The sequence below is a fragment of the Phyllostomus hastatus genome, unplaced genomic scaffold (genome assembly GCF_019186645.2).
Source record: "Phyllostomus hastatus isolate PE091 unplaced genomic scaffold, TTU_PhHast_1.1 phas_scaffold_216, whole genome shotgun sequence".
Taxonomy (NCBI): domain Eukaryota; kingdom Metazoa; phylum Chordata; class Mammalia; order Chiroptera; family Phyllostomidae; genus Phyllostomus; species Phyllostomus hastatus.
The window spans coordinates 16,397,492-16,414,761 of NW_025334018.1; the positions used below are offsets into that span (position 1 = coordinate 16,397,492).

Genomic DNA, 17,270 nt, shown 5'->3' on the forward strand with positions numbered 1-17,270 from the left:
ACAAGCATGGCAAGTATGTGGAGAAATTGAAACCCTTGTGCACTGTTGGTGGGAATGAAATGTGATATAGCCACTATAGAAAACAGAATGGAGATTCCTCAAAAAATTAAACATAGAACTATCATAGATCCAGCAATTCCACCTCTGGGTATATATCCGAAAGAATTAAACAGAGGGTCTCAAAGAGATATTTGCACACCCATGTTCTTAGAAGCATTACTCCTGACAGACAAAAGGTGGATGCCATCTAGGTGTTTGTAGACAGATGCATAAGCCCAATGTGGACTATACATACAATGGAACATTATTCAGCCTTAAAAAGGCAGGAAATTCTAACACATGCTACAACGTGGATGAACCTTAAGGACATTATGCTAAGTGAAATAAGCCAGTCACAAAAAGACAAATGCGCTGTGGTTCCACTTATATGAGGTACCTACAATAGTCAAATTCACAGAGACGGAAAGCAGAATGGTGGTTGCCAGGGGCTGAGGGGAGGGAGGAATAGGCAGTCATTGCTTAATGGATACAGAGTTGTTGCTTAATGGATGAAGAAGTTCCAGAGAAGGATAGTGGTGATGGTTACACAATAGTGTGAATTTACTTAACACTACTGAACTATTCACTTAAAAATGGTTAAGATGGTAGTTTCTATGCTGTGTGAGATTTATCATAATCTTTTTAAAAAGAGTATCCCACTGAGGTCTGGGTTAGGTTTATTAGAAGGCTCTAGGAGATGAGTAAAAAATTACATCTTTGGTTTTAATCTAAGTTTTGGTTTCTTTTCACAGTGCAGCCTTCATATTCACGCTTCCTACAGCATCTCCCAGAAACTAAATGTCCCAATGGCCCCCCTCTCAGAACCCAATGCTGTGGGCATAGTCATCGCCCATGGTAAGTAGCCCTGCCCTCCCCTCCTCAGGAAGAAGTGGCTGACACACTGAAACTCAGGCTTTATTCATGCTATAAAAAAATCACCATAGCTTTTACCATCCTTAGTAGAATTTCCTTTTTTAAAAAATATTTTATTTATTTTTAGACAGAAGGGAAGGGAAGGAGAAAGAGAGGGAGAGAAATATCATTGTTTGGTTGCCTCTCACACACCCCACATGGGGGAACCTGGCCCACAACCCAGGCACGTGCCCTGACTGGGAATTGAACTGGTGACCCTTTGGTTCACAGACCAGTGCTCAATCCACTGAGCCACACCAGCCGGCTCCTTTGCAGAATTTCTTACATGATAATAGTACTTTGGGTTTTTCATGGACGCCCATCGGAGACTGATCCCAAATTTTCAGCAACCTTTTTTCTATCACAAGAAGCATGATGGGAAAAAAATCAGAGTAAATTCACTTAAAACTAGCCTCTTCGCATTATGTCCCCTGTTTATTTGCTGATCTGTGCTGAGGAGACGGTGAATTGTGTTGCAGGTAGTGTGGGGGATGCCATCTCAGTGATGGTTCCGGATGTGTACATCTCAGATGACGGGGGTTACTCCTGGGCAAAGATGCTGGAAGGACCCCACTACTACACCATCCTGGACTCCGGAGGCATCATTGTGGCCATTGAGCACAGCAACCGTCCTATCAATGTGATTAAGTATGCATGAGCTCAGCTGCCCCCACACTATCTGCTAGAGGGCACCTGTGGGAAGTGTTTCCGGGTTCGCTGGGGGGCAAGTTACAGGCCCTGATTTAAATTTGTGCATTCTGCAGAACTGTAGAAAAGTTCTTAAAGGGGTTAGAGCAACTCAGATTAAATGGCTTGCTTCTTCTTCTGAATCCCTCTAGTTAACACTTTGTGTCATTTTTTAAAATATTCTTCTTTGTCTCCACAAGAATATTATGGCAATGTTTGAGCATTCCAGATGGGAAATGACTCCTTAAGTAAAAGTTCATGTAAAATAATTTCTGTATGTTGAAGTGGAAGCCCATTCTTACATGGGTCACTACCTTCTCTTTCCTTTGAAAGAATTTTTATAAAGGCATTTTTTCTCCCACACTCTCTGAATGAATCCCTTTTCCTACCCTGTTAACCACAGGCATTAAAAACTGATTTAATAGTAAGCCATCACCTAAATATGAAGGTTCTCCTCTGATTTGGGACCTAACAGCAGAGTGGTTTCCTGATGTTCCTGTAAATGGTGACCCTCTGTCATGGTCTTTCTCTGATGGGGGTTTCAGGTTCTCCACAGACGAGGGGCAGTGCTGGCAAACCTACACGTTCACCAAGGAGCCCATCTACTTTACCGGCCTCGCTTCGGAGCCTGGAGCGAGGTCCATGAATGTCAGCATCTGGGGTTTCACAGAATCTTTCCTGACTCGCCAGTGGGTCTCCTACACCATCGATTTTAAAGATATTCTGGAAAGAAACTGTGAGTGTCTCCTTTGACCTTTTCTACCAGGAACTTATAAGCCCATTTTTTCTAAATAACCAGTTCAGTTGATTTTGTTTTCACTGGAAGAACATGCATGTGAAAGAGAATGGAAGGATGTTCCCTGTGAGTAATCAGGCTTTGGAATTTGGACAGGCACTGTCCAAGAGAAATGAAATGAGGGCCACAAATGTTACTTGTTATTCTTTCAGCAACATTATAAAAGTAAAAGGTGAAAGTAATTATAATAATATAATTACTCAGTATATCCAAAATATTATCATTTCAACATGTAAGCAGTATTAAAATTGATCAATGCAATATTTTATGTTCTTTTTCTCCTAAGTCTTCAAAATCTGGTGTATATCTTATACTCATCCTTAAGTAAGTTTCAGTTCGGCTCTGCACTGTTAGATCTCTGGAACACTTTTTGAGACCTTTTTCTGCTTATAAGGATAATGCATGCTTGTGTTTATCTAAAATTATTTTATAAGATTTCAGGGTTTTTCACCCCTGGTTATAGCAGAACTATAAAGAGGAAACTTTAGAGGAAAGTGTGTTGCAAAGGCATCTAATTGATTGTGTCACTTATTAAAATGTTGAAGGGAAATTTTCATGCCAAGAGTTTTGGCTTGAACGTTGGTCACAGGTAAGGTTCTAGAAAGGCTACTGGGCAGGCATGGAGCCCACACTGACCTTCAGAGTTCTGTGACTTCCAACTAGAAGGCATGCAAAAGGCCCAGTGGAGGGCTTCAGAAAAGGAGTTAAAATGTTAATTGCAGGGTATTCTAAAGAATCACAAGCACACCCCAGCCCCAGTACCAAAGATGCTGACATTGTACTGAAAAATGTAGAGGAGAAAGGAAAAACTGGAGAAAAGGTGACTACCCTGTAACCTGTAACCTGTAGTTACTTGTTGGCATTGTAAGATAAAAAGACTTGAGTCAAGACACTGGTTGAATTTTGGACCTATTAATTAGACTGTATTATGGGTCTATTTCCTCAGAATGTTAATTCAGTGACTCCTGGAGGAAGCTGTCACTTGGATCTTACTTTTCTAAAAACTATTTAACTATGATTTAATATTGCAGAGTCATCATTATCTAAATTCATTAAGTAGGCTGGAAAGGAGCTGGCTTACGAGTTTTCCCCTCAGCAGGCAGCTCTGCTGTAATCCCTAAAGCTTGTCACAAAAAGATGCGGTAAACACCAGCTCTCAACCAGGTTTTGTGCTGGTCTTCATTTCCTGAAGGATAAAAACCTAATCCACAGTCTTTAGACTGTAGCCTTCGAGTCATTTTTCCAGGACTGGATGATACTAAGCCTGGTTAACCATCACCAACAGTTGTCATTTGACACCCAGTTGACTAGAGTTAAAAGTCTGGACAGAGAATGTTTTCCCTTCTGTTTGAAGCAAACTGACCCATGCTTTTGGCTCATCAGTGTCCTGCCCTAAAGGAACACATCTGGTTGCTGACCTCAGGCAGCTCCTGTTGGCCGAGCGCACAGGTGCACAAGATGTGCAGTCAGCAGCCTCTCAGTTTGGAAGGAGCCCTAGAGGTCCTCTGTCCCGCTTCCTGGCTTGAAACAAATGACGGTTTTCCTAGTGCTCACATGAGTGGTGAGATGCAAATCATCCTCCTTTGGCATGAGGAAATGCTAGCCGCTGGTGTAGGCTCCAACTAATGTAACTTTGGTTTGCACTTCCAAAGTGAAGCAATGGGTCGAGTCGGAAATCCCCACTTTTCCTCTCCTTGTTCTTCCTGCTGCCTGGCAGTGGCCTCCTGTGGGTGGGTTCTGTGCAATGCAGTCTCCCGAACAACCTGTCTTTCCTTTAGGTGAAGAGAAGGACTATACCATTTGGCTGGCTCACTCCACAGACCCTGGAGATTTTGGAGATGGCTGCATTTTAGGCTATAAAGAACAGTTCCTACGGCTGCACAAGTCATCCATCTGTCAGAATGGCCGGGACTATGTGGTGACCAAGCAGCCGTCCGTCTGTCCCTGCTCCCTGGAGGACTTCCTCTGGTATCAGCACCCTCAGTTCCCTGTCAGCCCCTTTCCCGTGCCAGAGGCCGTGGGACACAGTTGTCTTATAGGACTGAACAATGTTTCAACCCTTGTAGTTCCCTTCTTCCCCAAAAGTGGAGAACTGCTGCTTCTCATTCAGGAAATTGAGGCAAAGAAAAAGGGCACCGAAGTTGTTAATTACTAGACAGATAATATTATCACATTGGACAGTAATTACTGGGCAGAACCAGCAGCATCCCCTAGAAATCCTGACTTGGCAATGGTAGGAAGGAGAGAGGTAAATAAGGAGGAATAGAATTATAACATAGAGAGAGGTGGTGATAGGATAAAAACCCCAAAGAAAGTGGCACAGGAGCTAAGAGGGCATTGGACTGGAGCAAATAGCCGACAGCCTGAGTTAGCAGGGAGGGCACCAGGTTTGGGTCATACACAAGACTGAAGGCAGAGAGAGTGTGATTCTTGCCTGAAACAGGAGGTGACAGCAATATATTTATGGTCCCCATGTTCCATCAAGGTTTCGAAGCCATCAGGGTGAACTCCCAGAGTACAGGACCATTCAGGCTTACGTGGTTGGCATGGGGTTAGTTGATAATACAAGGGCAAGGGAGCCCCTAAGTAGCCTAAGCAAGGTAATGAAGTAATCTTATGGAACTCATTACCTGCAAAACATAATGACAGGAAGTAAAAGGTTTGGAAAAGAAGGCAGGCAGAGAGCAGTCATGTCCTCCCATGTCATACTCCCCAACCACAGGTGACAGAGAACATGGGACTGAGCAAACCCAAGTCTGACCCCATGTGAGCCCTCCTGTGTGGCTCATATCTGCTGTGGGATGGCCAGGGGTCCTCTTTTCTTTTTCCACACAGATCAGAGGGAGAATACCCCTCCGATCACTTTGGTTTGTTACACAGGGCCAGAGCCTGTTGACACTGAAACTCTTAAGGGCCGCCTCCATCCTCGACTGCATGTAGGCTGGCTCTTCCTTACGGAGCTTCTCCTGTTGTCCAGACATGCTGTGCTTCTCCTGAGCTCCGAGCCATTGCACATGCCACTCCACCTGCCTAGAAAATCTCTCTGCATTCCCTGTTTGATCCCCAAACCTGGTGGATTCCTCCTTGGCCTTTAGTGCTGAGTTCAGATACCACCTCTTTGAAGCCTTCCCCAGCTTTCCCTTATCTAGGCTCCCACAGAACCCTATCACAGCACTTACTGTGTCTTAATCATTGTGTTTGCTTACACCACTAAACTCTATAGACTTTTGAGGGCATATCATATTTGATCATCATGTAGTAGCAGTGACAGCCACTGGCATTTCCGGAGCACTAACTATACCAGGCACTGGCCTGAGCAGTGTATACAGAGCCTCAGCAGCCCTGTGAGATGGGTACTGTTGTCATTTCCATTTCACAAAGGGAGGAGGAAGTGAAAGCGCAGAGAGGTTATGACTAACTTGTCCATAGTCACCCATCCAGAAAGTGGTAGCGCTGGCATGGGAACCCATACTCTACCGGAGCCCATACTCTACCCCATGTGCTTAAGGAATGTGCACTTTGTACATGGGGTTTTGGATTGAATACCTGAAATTTTTACCAGAAGTTTTCCCCCTGCTCTTGGAGGAGTGGTGTCTTCTACATCTTTTGTTTCCCCTACTCTCTTCTGTAAATATATGTCAGAAAAACCCTCAAGTACAAGCAATATCTATATATTCCCCAGATATTCACGAAATACTTGCAAAGTGAGAGTGGAAGGTTTGTTATGGACTCTCCGGGTAAGATGCACATAATTATGTTGTGAAACAGCAGGCAGTAAGTGCTTCAGGGATTTAGAGAAGGAAGAGATCATTCTAGCTAGAGGTGAATGAGGTGGGTCAAAGAAGGCTTTGCTGGGGAGGTGGCATTTGAGCTGAGCCCTACGAGTAGTAGGATTTGACCCTGTGCACCTGGGAAGGCGCAAGTCATTAAAGCCAGTAGACGGGTGTGGGTGTGATCGGGAAGGGCGTGCTATAAGATAGGTTATGAGGGGAAGTCACTGTATTCACGATAGAGAAGAAGGTAGGGTCCAGATGGGGATGCTAAGGCTGAACTTTCGACTTAGATGAGGGGAAGGAAGGTAGTGTCATTGACAAATGTAAGGAAGTGATAGGAAAGGCTGGCATGAAGGACAGAACAGGATGTGTTTGGAATGTTTTATTTGCTTGAGGTTCTGCCAGCAGATTTAGGTGCTGATGTCCAGCAGGTATTTGGAACTCAAGGATTAGAGCTCAAGAAAAGTAAAACCTGAACGTTTTTCTTCCAACAATAGTTAAGCTCACAAAGGGAGAGCAGATACAAAATAAAAAAAAAAATGAGTCCTCGAACCTTGGAAAACATCTGTGGATTAGGAAGAGAGAAGAGCCATCAGTGACCAGAGAAATGGACAAGTACAGTTTTGCGGTGTGGAGGTGGGCAGGAGCACGGAGCTGTGTCAGGTGGTCAAGGTGAAAGGTTAGAGAAGGCTTCGCTGGACTGGATGATTAGTGAGCCCTTGGGGTAGGAAGAGACTCAGACATTCATTGTCAAGGTTGCAGATGGGATGAAGCTAAAAAGCACAGAATTAAAAGTAAATGGATAAAATAGAACAAGTAAAGTGTAGCCTTTTAAGAAATTTGGCCAATAAGGCAGAGTAGGGCAAAGGAAGAGGACACACGAAGGCTAAGGAGAAGGCACCCGGTGAGTGGGTTGGTCCCTCTTACACTGTTAATGAAGCAGGGCCGCAGGGCATCGGGAAGGATGGGCCAAGAATGCTCATGCTGGGAGTCCGCTCAGAGAGGAGGCAGTGCTCTTTCCTTGGGGACAACAGGAAGGAGAACAGATGGGTAGTGCCTTGGAGAGATGGCACAGAACGGAGAGCAGGACAGGGCATTCACATTGATGGCAAGGACCATCTAAGAAGCTGAGGGGGTCATCTATGGGGAAGGCAGGAAAGGCTTCCAAATACATCATGGTATACCTCCAAATAGCATAATAATGAGTTATTTGGAGGTAAATAAAAGAAGTACTAATTTAGATCTGTGGCTGATGCACTGTTTCTCCATCTTAGTTGCATGAGTTCCCAGCCTTGGTGCTCCCAACTACCAGTCCTAAGTCCACCAGGCCAGATCTGTAGCTCTTTCCCCCCAGTTAAGCCCTTCCCATGTCTGTTTTCCTAAGTGGACCTTCTTTATAGATGCCACGGGCTTTCCTGAGCTGCTTTCCGGCAACCCAGGACTGGAATATTAGTCATCCATTGTCCCACTTCAAAACCTTCCTGTCTTTCATCAACTTTAAAAGATACTTTATTTGATGACTCTTGCAGTGATTTTGGCTACTTCCGTCCAGAAAACGACTCCAAGTGCGTGGAACAGCCAGAGCTTAAGGGCCATGACCTAGAGTTTTGTCTGTATGGCAAAGAAGAGCACCTGACAACAAATGGGTGAGATGGCTTTTCTCCTTTGTGACAAGTGAATCGCCCATGTTCGGAGTGAAAAGCTGCTTTTATCCACACAGAGATATGAGCAGTGTTCTAGTGCACTCTAGAAAAATACTGTCTAGTAGAACTTTTTGTGATGATGGAAATGTTCTATAATCTTCTGTGTCCAGTATGGCAGCCACAAGCCCTGTGTAGCTATTGGCACAAGTGTGACTAAAGAATTTAATTAATTTTTTAATTTAAACTTAAATAGCATCATATTAGAGCGGCTCCAGAAGAACCTCATTGTCTCCTTCCCCTACTAAATACTGCCCCCTCCCATTTCTGAACTATGTGTCAGTGTGCTCTCTGAGTCACAGTCTCTTGAGGCAGAAAGGAGGTATGTTCCTGCCGCAAGGCCAGGGGTGCTTGGTCTGTTCAGGGCCTGAAAACACAAAACAACGCACCCAAAACATCCCTGTGGATCTCCCTGCATGCATGAAAGATGGCGTAAGGACAAGAAGCTTTTCTGTAGTTTTTCAAATCTTGTTTTCAGGAAATAGGCAAGAATCCAGTAATACATTCCTGTATTCTATTAACAAATTTTCTCTGCCTTTCAGGTACCGGAAAATTCCAGGAGACAAATGCCAAGGCGGAGTGAATCCAGTTCGAGAAGTGAAAGACTTGAAAAAGAAATGCACAAGCAACTTTTTGAATCCAGAAATGCAGGTATGTTAAAGTAGATGTGGTTTAGGCCCAAGTGGGGTTTTGTGTTCTGCCAGGAATAGTCAGTTACACCATCAGGAATTTTATTACTGAACACAAAGTGGCCAGATGACTCCTGTCAGGCTTCCCTTTGCACAGGAAACTGTCAGGATGAAGGAAGGGTCACATGACCCTATGATAAACTCATCTACTGAGACCTTATTTTGTTGAGGAAAAAATAGTATTTGTAAAGTTGTTCCAAGTCTTAGAAGCATAGTGTTGAGGAAATTTCTGAGGCTTAGGGTCATTTAGGAAAGACTCAAGAAGTTTGGCTGTAAAAGGCTGGAGTTTTGCACGTGCAGAAGAGAAGAGCACTGGACCATGGGTAAGATGGATCTCTGTGCCAAGTCATACCAAGTGTGTTCACAATGAAAAACTGAACTATGGTAATAATGACTGGTTTTGATTTAGAAGCAAGTTATGCAGGACCTGACAGGTCTGTAGTACTAACTGGGATTTGGGGACGTGGTAAAGAAAAAACCTGAATAAAGAAGCACTGGACCAGCAGTGTGACCTGGGGCAGTAAACTGTGGGCCCAAGTTTCCCAGTCTGTAGAATGAGAGATGGACAACCTGCAGTAGTCCCCTCCTCTGTAACTTCTGAGGGATGAGGGCCTGACAAGGGGCAGGGTGAAGGCGGCAGAGGGAGAAGATGTATGGGTGTGTGTACTTGTGTACCAGAGGAGGGGGCTAGTTCCTCCTCTGCACCCCTGCCCTGCACTCCTGGTGGCTGTCCTCAGAGTGTTTGTGTGTGTGATTGCACAGGACTCCCGCCCACAGGGACACAACTTGTCCCAGAATCCAGCTCCGTCTCCTCTTGGAAACACTGAAAACACACACTCCCTCTCTCCCACCCAGAAGCAGGTAGGTCACACTCAAACAATGATATCAAAAGGCTTATTTGTAAAAACATACCAAAAACTAAGTAAAAAGATAAATCTTGGTGTCATATGATGGCCTGCCTGAAATAGCATTGGAAGGGCTTCTTGCCAGCTGATGGCCCTGTTCTAGGTTCATTCAGCCCACTGCTCCCAACATCTCCCTTTCCTGCTCCACCCTTAAAAGCTCTAAGACTTATAAACAGTGGTAGTGGGGAACAGTCACAATTACCATCCGATCTGAGAAGTTGCCAAGGCTTCCATTGTAACTTTGACATTGAAGCCACTGCATTTGCACCATTCTGACTGCTTCAAGGCGGTTGAAGTTCTGGTGACCCCCTGCCAGCTGTGACATTCTCCTGGTTCATCCTCCTGAAATGGCTCATTTTGGGGGTTGGAAGAGTAGCATCATGAAATGCCTAGAGACTGCAGATCACTCAGAGGAATGAGGGGAATCAGCTGCTTCTTTGAACTCAGTCTTAGAATACACACACCTGAAATTTTTTGTTTGTGTTTTAATTTATCAAGAAATCCAAGTCAAATTCTGTCCCAATTATCCTGGCCACTGTGGGATTGATGTTGATCACAATCGTGGCAGGAGTGCTGATTGTGAAGAAATACGTCTGTGGGGGAAGGTAAGGAACATGGAAGTCCATCAGAGATGTGATGTGGACACTGGCCAGCAGTGTCCACAGCATTGCAGATGAGATGAGACAAATTCACATGAACCACCCAAGTCCTGTGGAGGGAAAGGGATGGCACGGCCACTCTCTAAAGGGGAGAATGCCCCGACACTTGCCTTGACAGACTTTTATTGGGTTTAATTTGTATAGGAGTACAGGGTGTATACATAAAGCTCATCAATCATTGTCAGCAGAAATGATTAAACAATAGATAACATTCAGAGAACTCTGAGGGCTTATTCTGACTCAGGATCAGATAGTTAAAGGGCCATAAAACTTTGGGGAACAAACTCACTTCATGCTTGGACCCTTACCATTTAAACTGAGGGTATTAGCAAAGTAGGTTTCATAGGACTTTATGCATTCTTTCTTAGGCTTGATTACCCTAGGGAACCTGCCCTTTCCAGCACAGGGCCGCACCTACCTCCAGCATTGTTTCAGGCTTAAGTCAGGCAGGGGAAGTAAGGCAGGCAAGAGATTAGGAGACTTCTGGCAGACAGAATGAGGGCTCAGGCTATGTCAAAGCCTAGGGGCAAGGGTCCATCACTCCCTTTTTCTATAGCCCCCTCCCCCAAGTCCTTCCCTGAGGGGCCCCTTTGCAACCATGCCTGTCTTAGGTCGTCTCTCCTTTGAGGAATGTTACCTGTCATTGGCTAGCCAGTCATACCCCCTGGGGCCAAGTAGGGTGAGGTGAAAGCGGGGCAGAGGCCGTGCCCTGACAAGGAAGATAAGCTTTGTCTCCTAAGTGGCTTATGGTTCCAAGGTCCTTTACTCAGCCTTAGCCACGAGGGGTTACAGTTTCTGAAACCAGGCAGGGCGGTCCCCAACAGAGGTGCTGCATTCAAACCAGAAAGTCAGCCAAGTGCAAATGGTTGCCTGCCCTTAGCAAAAGAAGTGATATTCTTGAAACAACAGGCCCAAATCTTCTCAAATCTTATATTTTCCATATGCCAACTATGAGCTGTGCTTCCTGTATGTGCCACTCATTCCATGAGTGTATAAAACTGGAAAAATCCACAGTCCTTTAAGAAATAACACCCCTCCTCACCACCCTGGGGTTAACAGAGGTTTCTGCGCATAGGTTCCTGGTGCATCGGTACTCTGTGCTACAGCAGCATGCTGAGGCCAATGGTGTAGATGGCGTGGATGCTTTGGACACAGCCTCCCGCACTAATAAAAGCGGTTATCATGATGACTCAGATGAGGTGAGACTATCTCTTTTTGGGGGGTGGTCGAGGAGTACGAAAAAGAGTGATTCTTTTCCTGTGCATGATCAAGATATGACTGAGGTAAATGATGTTATAAGCTAGAAGCAGAAACTTAATGACTATAAGATTCAGTCAGCCAGAAACAAGGTTACTGCTTTCAAAATAGGAGTTTTTTAGTCTCTTCAATAATATGGTCTATGTGTTTTCAGGACCTCCTGGAATAGCTCCTCAAAGGAGCTGGGACCGAGCATGGATGATGGAAACGCAGTACCTCTTACACTCCCTGTGGCTCCGACTTGGGGAAATAAATTTCCCATTGCAAGGGACCCAGCTCCATTTCTGCTGCTTCTGTCAAAGCCAGAAGGACCTCCACTAAAGAAATGCAAGGGAGTGGGGTGGGGGCGGAACCCTAAACACTTACAGTTGGCTCTGAGAAGGGGGGCAATTTTTAAATCTTTAACTTCTTATCTCAAGTTCTGTCTTTTTTTAAAAGTATGGGCTTTTTTGGTTTTGTTTTTGTTTTCTAAGGGAAATGAAATGGAATTTGAAGGGAACGGCTCACTAACTCCACTCCTGCATGTTTTGCATGGCACCTGCCCCAAGGCACTGCCAGCTCCATCAACTCCCACAAAGTACTCGGTGCCGTCCCTAGGCTCTGCTGGTGACATGAAGCAGCTGCAGAGATGAACACAAAGGCCGCGGTGACTGGCACGACCTGGGTAGCCTTTCTGCATCTGGGGACAGCCCTGCTCCAAGACCGTTGCACACCAGCTCACACAGATCCCCACCTTGTTTTCTTTTCAGGGACCATAGATCACAGTGATTTTTCTTTTTCCTGTTTAATTAGGCAATACCCTTGTTAATTGCCCATTGGCAACTAACTTAACCATGTGCTTCCAAGGCACTAAATCAGGAAAAGTTAAAGGGCAACATTTTCGACTGGGGGCAGGAAGAAGGGAGCAGCAGAGAATTGACTAGATTTAGCACCTATTAAAGGAGAAATTCTTCCTTCTTCCGAGATCTTTCAAGCCATGCTTTGTGTGTGTGCCAGTGGACTTGCTCAAGGACAGGGTTCAGGTTTACCCTGGATATCTGCCCAGGCCGAGTGATCTCTGCTAGAGCTGATGGTGGCATGCCCAGTGCAGCCCCTGAGGACTGAACACTGTCTTCCATGTGCCCTTCTACCTGCTGTGTTGGCTCATTGGTGAATCATTTGACTGGATGCTTATCTGCTTCCTCTTAGGTGGCTATTATACAGGCAGCGAGGACTAGACATGTTTTCAGTTTATAGGCTTTTTAAAAATATCAGAATTTTATTACCAGGCTCTCTTCCTCACCCCTTTTCCCCAGGTTGCCAAGCAATTTATTGGCATGAAACTCTGGCTGAACAAACTGAAAAGACTTCCAGTGTAGGTGATGTTTTGTGTGATACATTAAGTTCATGCTTTAAATTTAAGGGAGTTTTCCATTTGACATTTTTTCAAATTAAATCAATTATAGAATGTAGCGAGGTGGATTTTTGGGTGGCTATAGAGTCATGGAAAGCTGCAATAATTAGTTTTATACAGCTTGAATATTTGCTACACAGGAATATAATATAGTATGTCTTTGGTCTTAGCATGCCTACTATGTTGGCCACTGTGTCTCCCAATAATTATGATTGGGACATTTCTCTGGCAACTGCCATTTTGCTGCTAGTCCATTTTATGGCCAGAAAGTCCATAAAAAGTAAATGTGCCAAATGAACTTTTGTCTGAATGCGTGAGCAGATGGCTAAGTTCTCTCTTCACCAGAATGGAATAACAGCAGCAGGGAATTGGGGGAGGGAGTGGACTGAGAATTCTAGAGACTTGGAAACTGCAGTAAAATTAAATGAGTCAGGGAGCTTCAGTTAGAAAATAATGTTAGGGAGGGTAGATTTTGTGAAGAGAATTTTTGTTAGTGCCAGAGAGCACTTGTCTTTTAGGAAAAGCTCATTCATTTTGCATGGTTTTTAAATTTAAAATAATTCCAAAGATAAACCAGCTCACAAAGGATGAAATGTCACCTTTGCCCCGGACACCCTTACCTCCTGCCCAAAGTGAACTGGACGCCCAGGAGAGCCCCACGTCACCGACAGCTTCTCTCCCAGCACGTGCTCACCGGGGTAGAAGTGCTGAGGTGTGATTCTCAATCTTTAAGACCTAGGAAAGTTAATAATTCTTCTCTAACCATATAAGAGTGGGGCTCTTTATTTATGATGATACCTGGGGTTTCTATAGAAATTAGCAATTTTCAGAGCAGTTTCACTTGTATAATGTCATTGGAGCCTCACCACATTCCTGTGAAATTTTTTTCTTAAAAGTAGGGGTTGTAAGCCTATTTTTAGGAGATGGACTGAGATACAAAAGTTGAGTAAACTGCCAGGGTCCCTGTGTGTCATGAGCAATGCCGGCTGGACACCTTCAGAACACTTGAACATTCTGTGTGTGCAGTGCTGCGTACCTAGAATAAGGCTCCTTCCTTACGGACCAGCTGTTCTGCGGGGCAGGAGTCAGTGGAATTTCTTTCTGAGCAGTGTTTAGTGCCCCTCGTTGCCTTGGTAAAAATGTTATTCTCCTGCTTTTCATGGCTAAAAACAAAAGTAATGATAACTTTGAATGTGTGTTTAAAATCTGCCCCTCACCTCATCAAGGGTCACAGTTCAAGAATACAGGAATGGACTCTCCACTGATGAGTCCCTTCTCCATCCTCCTTGTTTTCCATCCATGGCTGGCAAGCTGGTTTAGTTGGTTTGAGGACTGCTAACAAGGCTGGCTCATTCCCTTTATTGGCTAGTTAACATTCTACATCAACGTGCTCACTCAAGTGCATGCCCTTCAGCCAGTGAGTAAAACAGCCTAAATCCATGACTGCGTCTAAAGAATAAAGATCTTATCCTTCTGATGTTAGATTAGGAGCATTATCTTTGAAAGAAAAGCATAGCATATAATTGTGTAAAGTCCCATGCTAGATAGCAGCAGAAGAGATGATTTCTGGTGGTTTCCGCAATAGAATTTAGCATCGTAAGATAGGTTGGACATATCAGACTGTCCCAAGTAGTGGGCTGAGCTCTTGAATCCAGGTGGAGAACTTGCCATCTTTCTTGCTTTATGGACAGATGTCTTAGACCTGAGTGGGGCTTTTGGTTTTCAGTGAGACCAGAGACCAGGGATACATACACTTAATTGAAAGGAAACACACTTAGAAGAATAAAAATGTTTAGAGCGTGTGACAGTTTTAGGCTGGGCTCAGAGTCAGTAGATTGGCTATAACGGAAACTTAGAATTTGCCATCTGCCTCTGAATAGGTGTGTGTGTGTCTCACTGTTGCCTTTGCCTCTGGACCTCTACATGCCCAAGCTGGCCTTGCGTCCCTGACAGATTAGTAATGCGCTGGCTGCCTCCAGTTCCTGCTGCTTTTCCCACGGCCGTTGTCATGATACTGAGATACGGAGAGGAGTGCCAGGTTGTCCACACCTACCCCCGGTGGGAGGGATGGCCTGGGTTTTGTCATTTCCTTATTTTCCAGGCAAGTCATCCAGGCAGAGATTCCCGCTTTCCTTTTGGGAGAGCTCTAAGGCGCCCTGCCCTGATACGCAGTGGCTAGCGCTCATCCTGCTCAACGTCGGCACAGTCCCCTCATCCCACGTGAAGCCAGGATACTTGGAACTGCTCAAATAGGAATTCAGTTTTTCAACTTTGCTATACTATCTTTCCTCAAGCAGGACAATAAGCAGGACTTAAATGTCTTTTGAACAAAACCAAAGTTTAAGATTTGCCACGTGATGGGAGTGATAGGGAGGGCCAGACTTTAAGCACTGGCACTCAGCAGGTGCCAGGCTCTCCGTTCCACCCGCCACTGTCTGCCCGGCTCAGGCAGCCCTGGGAGCACCGCCTGCCCTAGCAGAGCCCAGGCCATGCCCTCATGGAGGATAACTGAAATAGTAGGGGCATAGCAATTTCCTGGTTACATCACATTATAACAAGAATCAGAACATTAATTTGAAATTGTCTTCAACTTGCTATATGCATTTTTTCATACCAGTACATTCTTAAGTGTTCTTGTTTATAGAGAATAACATAAACTAATCTGTACCTTTATACATATGTACATATATACATGTATAAACTGTATAGTGTACATGCTAATGATTTATTGATATGTTCCAAATCTTTACTGCAGTTCTCATCCTCTGCATGCCCTCAGTTTGTGGTCAGGTGACGAATGTTTCCTGATGATTCTGCCCACCTCCTGTGTTTGGATGTCTAGGGAAGAGGGTTTTGCTCATACCCTCCTTATCCTCGTGCACAGAAATGCTCAGGGTCCCCATGTGCCTGTTGTTCAACCCTCTCTTGTCTCTTGTTCCCTTTCTGAGCATGTGGTCTCTTCCTGTTCTGTACCTTCTCTTCCTCTTTCCCAAGTTGTGGGACAGCCACCTTCCTACTCAAGTGTAAAGCAGTATTAAGATCATTACTGCATGTGCGCTTAAAAAAAAAAAACAGTTTCTGTTCCCTTGGGACAGGAAATTGCATGTGAGGTGGGTTAATCAAGTCTCAATGACCCATGTCAGACCGCCCATAATAAAATTGCACAAAATGGAAATAAAACTCAAATTTCTTTAGCATTGTGTAAATAAATCTGGATGTGTTTAACTTTGTACTGGTAATTTTCTGTATATTTGCAATATTTGGGTTAGAAATAAAACAGACTGGGACTTTGTTACCTGACCTACTGAAATGACTAAGCTACAATTTGTTAATATGATACCTTTTCCAGTTTTCTAGCTTTAGCAATTATACCAAACCAGCAAATAAGCCAATTAAAGAGCCAGGAGTATGCATTTATAGTATGAAAAGTATTAGATCATTTATGGGGGAAACTACACACTTTTTTCTTTCTCATTATGCTTATAAAGATCCACTTCCCATGGGTATTTGTAAGACCAGCTTTCCCCAGAAAGTCTCACTGACCTACTGCACATACCTTCTCAGGGTTCAGTTGCTATATGCTTCCTCTGGACACAGCAACACACAATTACTCGCCTGAATTGTATGTTCCTTACAGCAGGTTTGACAAATAACAACACTGAAGTTTAACTTTGGTATATTCCCATTTGCCCCTCTCATATTTCTCTCGCTGCCCTTCCTCATAGTCCTTCCTGACCCACTTCATTTAAGGACCTCCAAAGAGCTGCAGCTCTCCTCTCTTCCAAAACATTTCTTCTAGGAGAGATTCCTGCTGATGCCCCGGAGCCTTAAGGCTGAGCTGGCTCCTCAGTCTGCCGTTCTGGGGTGCATTTCTGTGGAATACTTGCTCTGAATCATGGTCTGAGAATGGCAAGGCAAAGACCTTGTTCTTGAGGAGCCCGCTGTCTGGTGGAAGAGTTCCTCCCCCAGGAGAGGATCTACAATGGTTTAATTTTCAGGAATTTATCTATCACAGTGTTCTTAGACTTCCTACACCAGAATCAAAATGCAGATTCCCGGTTCCCACCCACACCTATTAAATTAGGCTGTTCTAACGGGCAGACCCTAAGAGTCTATGGTTTTTATTTGACTCTTGTATACCTTCACTGCAACAAAGGGCTAAGACCGACAGCCTGGGTATAAGGGGTGTTTGGAGTCCCGTGGTGTGAGGACTGTCTGTACTCATAAGGACCTTGGCTGTGTCAGGCCAGAGAAATAGGTCAGAGAGGCTTTCACACGAGTCCTGGCATGGTACAGGTGCAGCCTCTCACCAATGAGTCCTGGAGGTCAAGTTCCAGAGTCACCCTCTTTGTCTGTCCTAGCTCCTGATAAACAGGTTCCTGGGCCCAAAGTGTGTCTACAGTTTGTCCTGGCCCTGAGCCCCTCTACAAGTTGCAAAGAGGGCTTCTGTGCCACACCCC

The 17,270-nt window shown here is 44.7% G+C and overlaps 1 protein-coding gene and 1 long non-coding RNA gene across 5 annotated transcripts in view; one reads left to right on the forward strand and one right to left on the reverse strand.

Annotated features, from left to right (window-relative positions):
- SORT1 (sortilin 1) overlaps nt 1–16,110 on the forward strand; it is a 59,540-nt gene extending 43,430 nt beyond the window's left edge. For 2 of the 3 annotated variants that reach the window (XM_045817326.1, XM_045817325.1), the window contains exons 12-20: nt 792–894; nt 1,431–1,599; nt 2,184–2,374; nt 4,213–4,402; nt 7,737–7,853; nt 8,450–8,558; nt 10,000–10,106; nt 11,236–11,359; nt 11,572–16,110. In XM_045817326.1, coding sequence (XP_045673282.1) covers nt 792–894; nt 1,431–1,599; nt 2,184–2,374; nt 4,213–4,402; nt 7,737–7,853; nt 8,450–8,558; nt 10,000–10,106; nt 11,236–11,359; nt 11,572–11,586 — 1,125 coding nt within the window. In that variant the 3' untranslated portion in view covers nt 11,587–16,110. Of the gene's footprint in view, nt 1–791; nt 895–1,430; nt 1,600–2,183; nt 2,375–4,212; nt 4,403–7,736; nt 7,854–8,449; nt 8,559–9,358; nt 9,458–9,999; nt 10,107–11,235; nt 11,360–11,571 lie in introns of all 3 variants that reach the window. The other variant, XM_045817323.1, reaches the window with a different exon arrangement.
- LOC123804834 overlaps nt 1–17,270 on the reverse strand; it is a 69,898-nt gene that overhangs the window by 37,029 nt on the left and 15,599 nt on the right. The gene's annotated exons all lie outside the window — the stretch shown is intronic.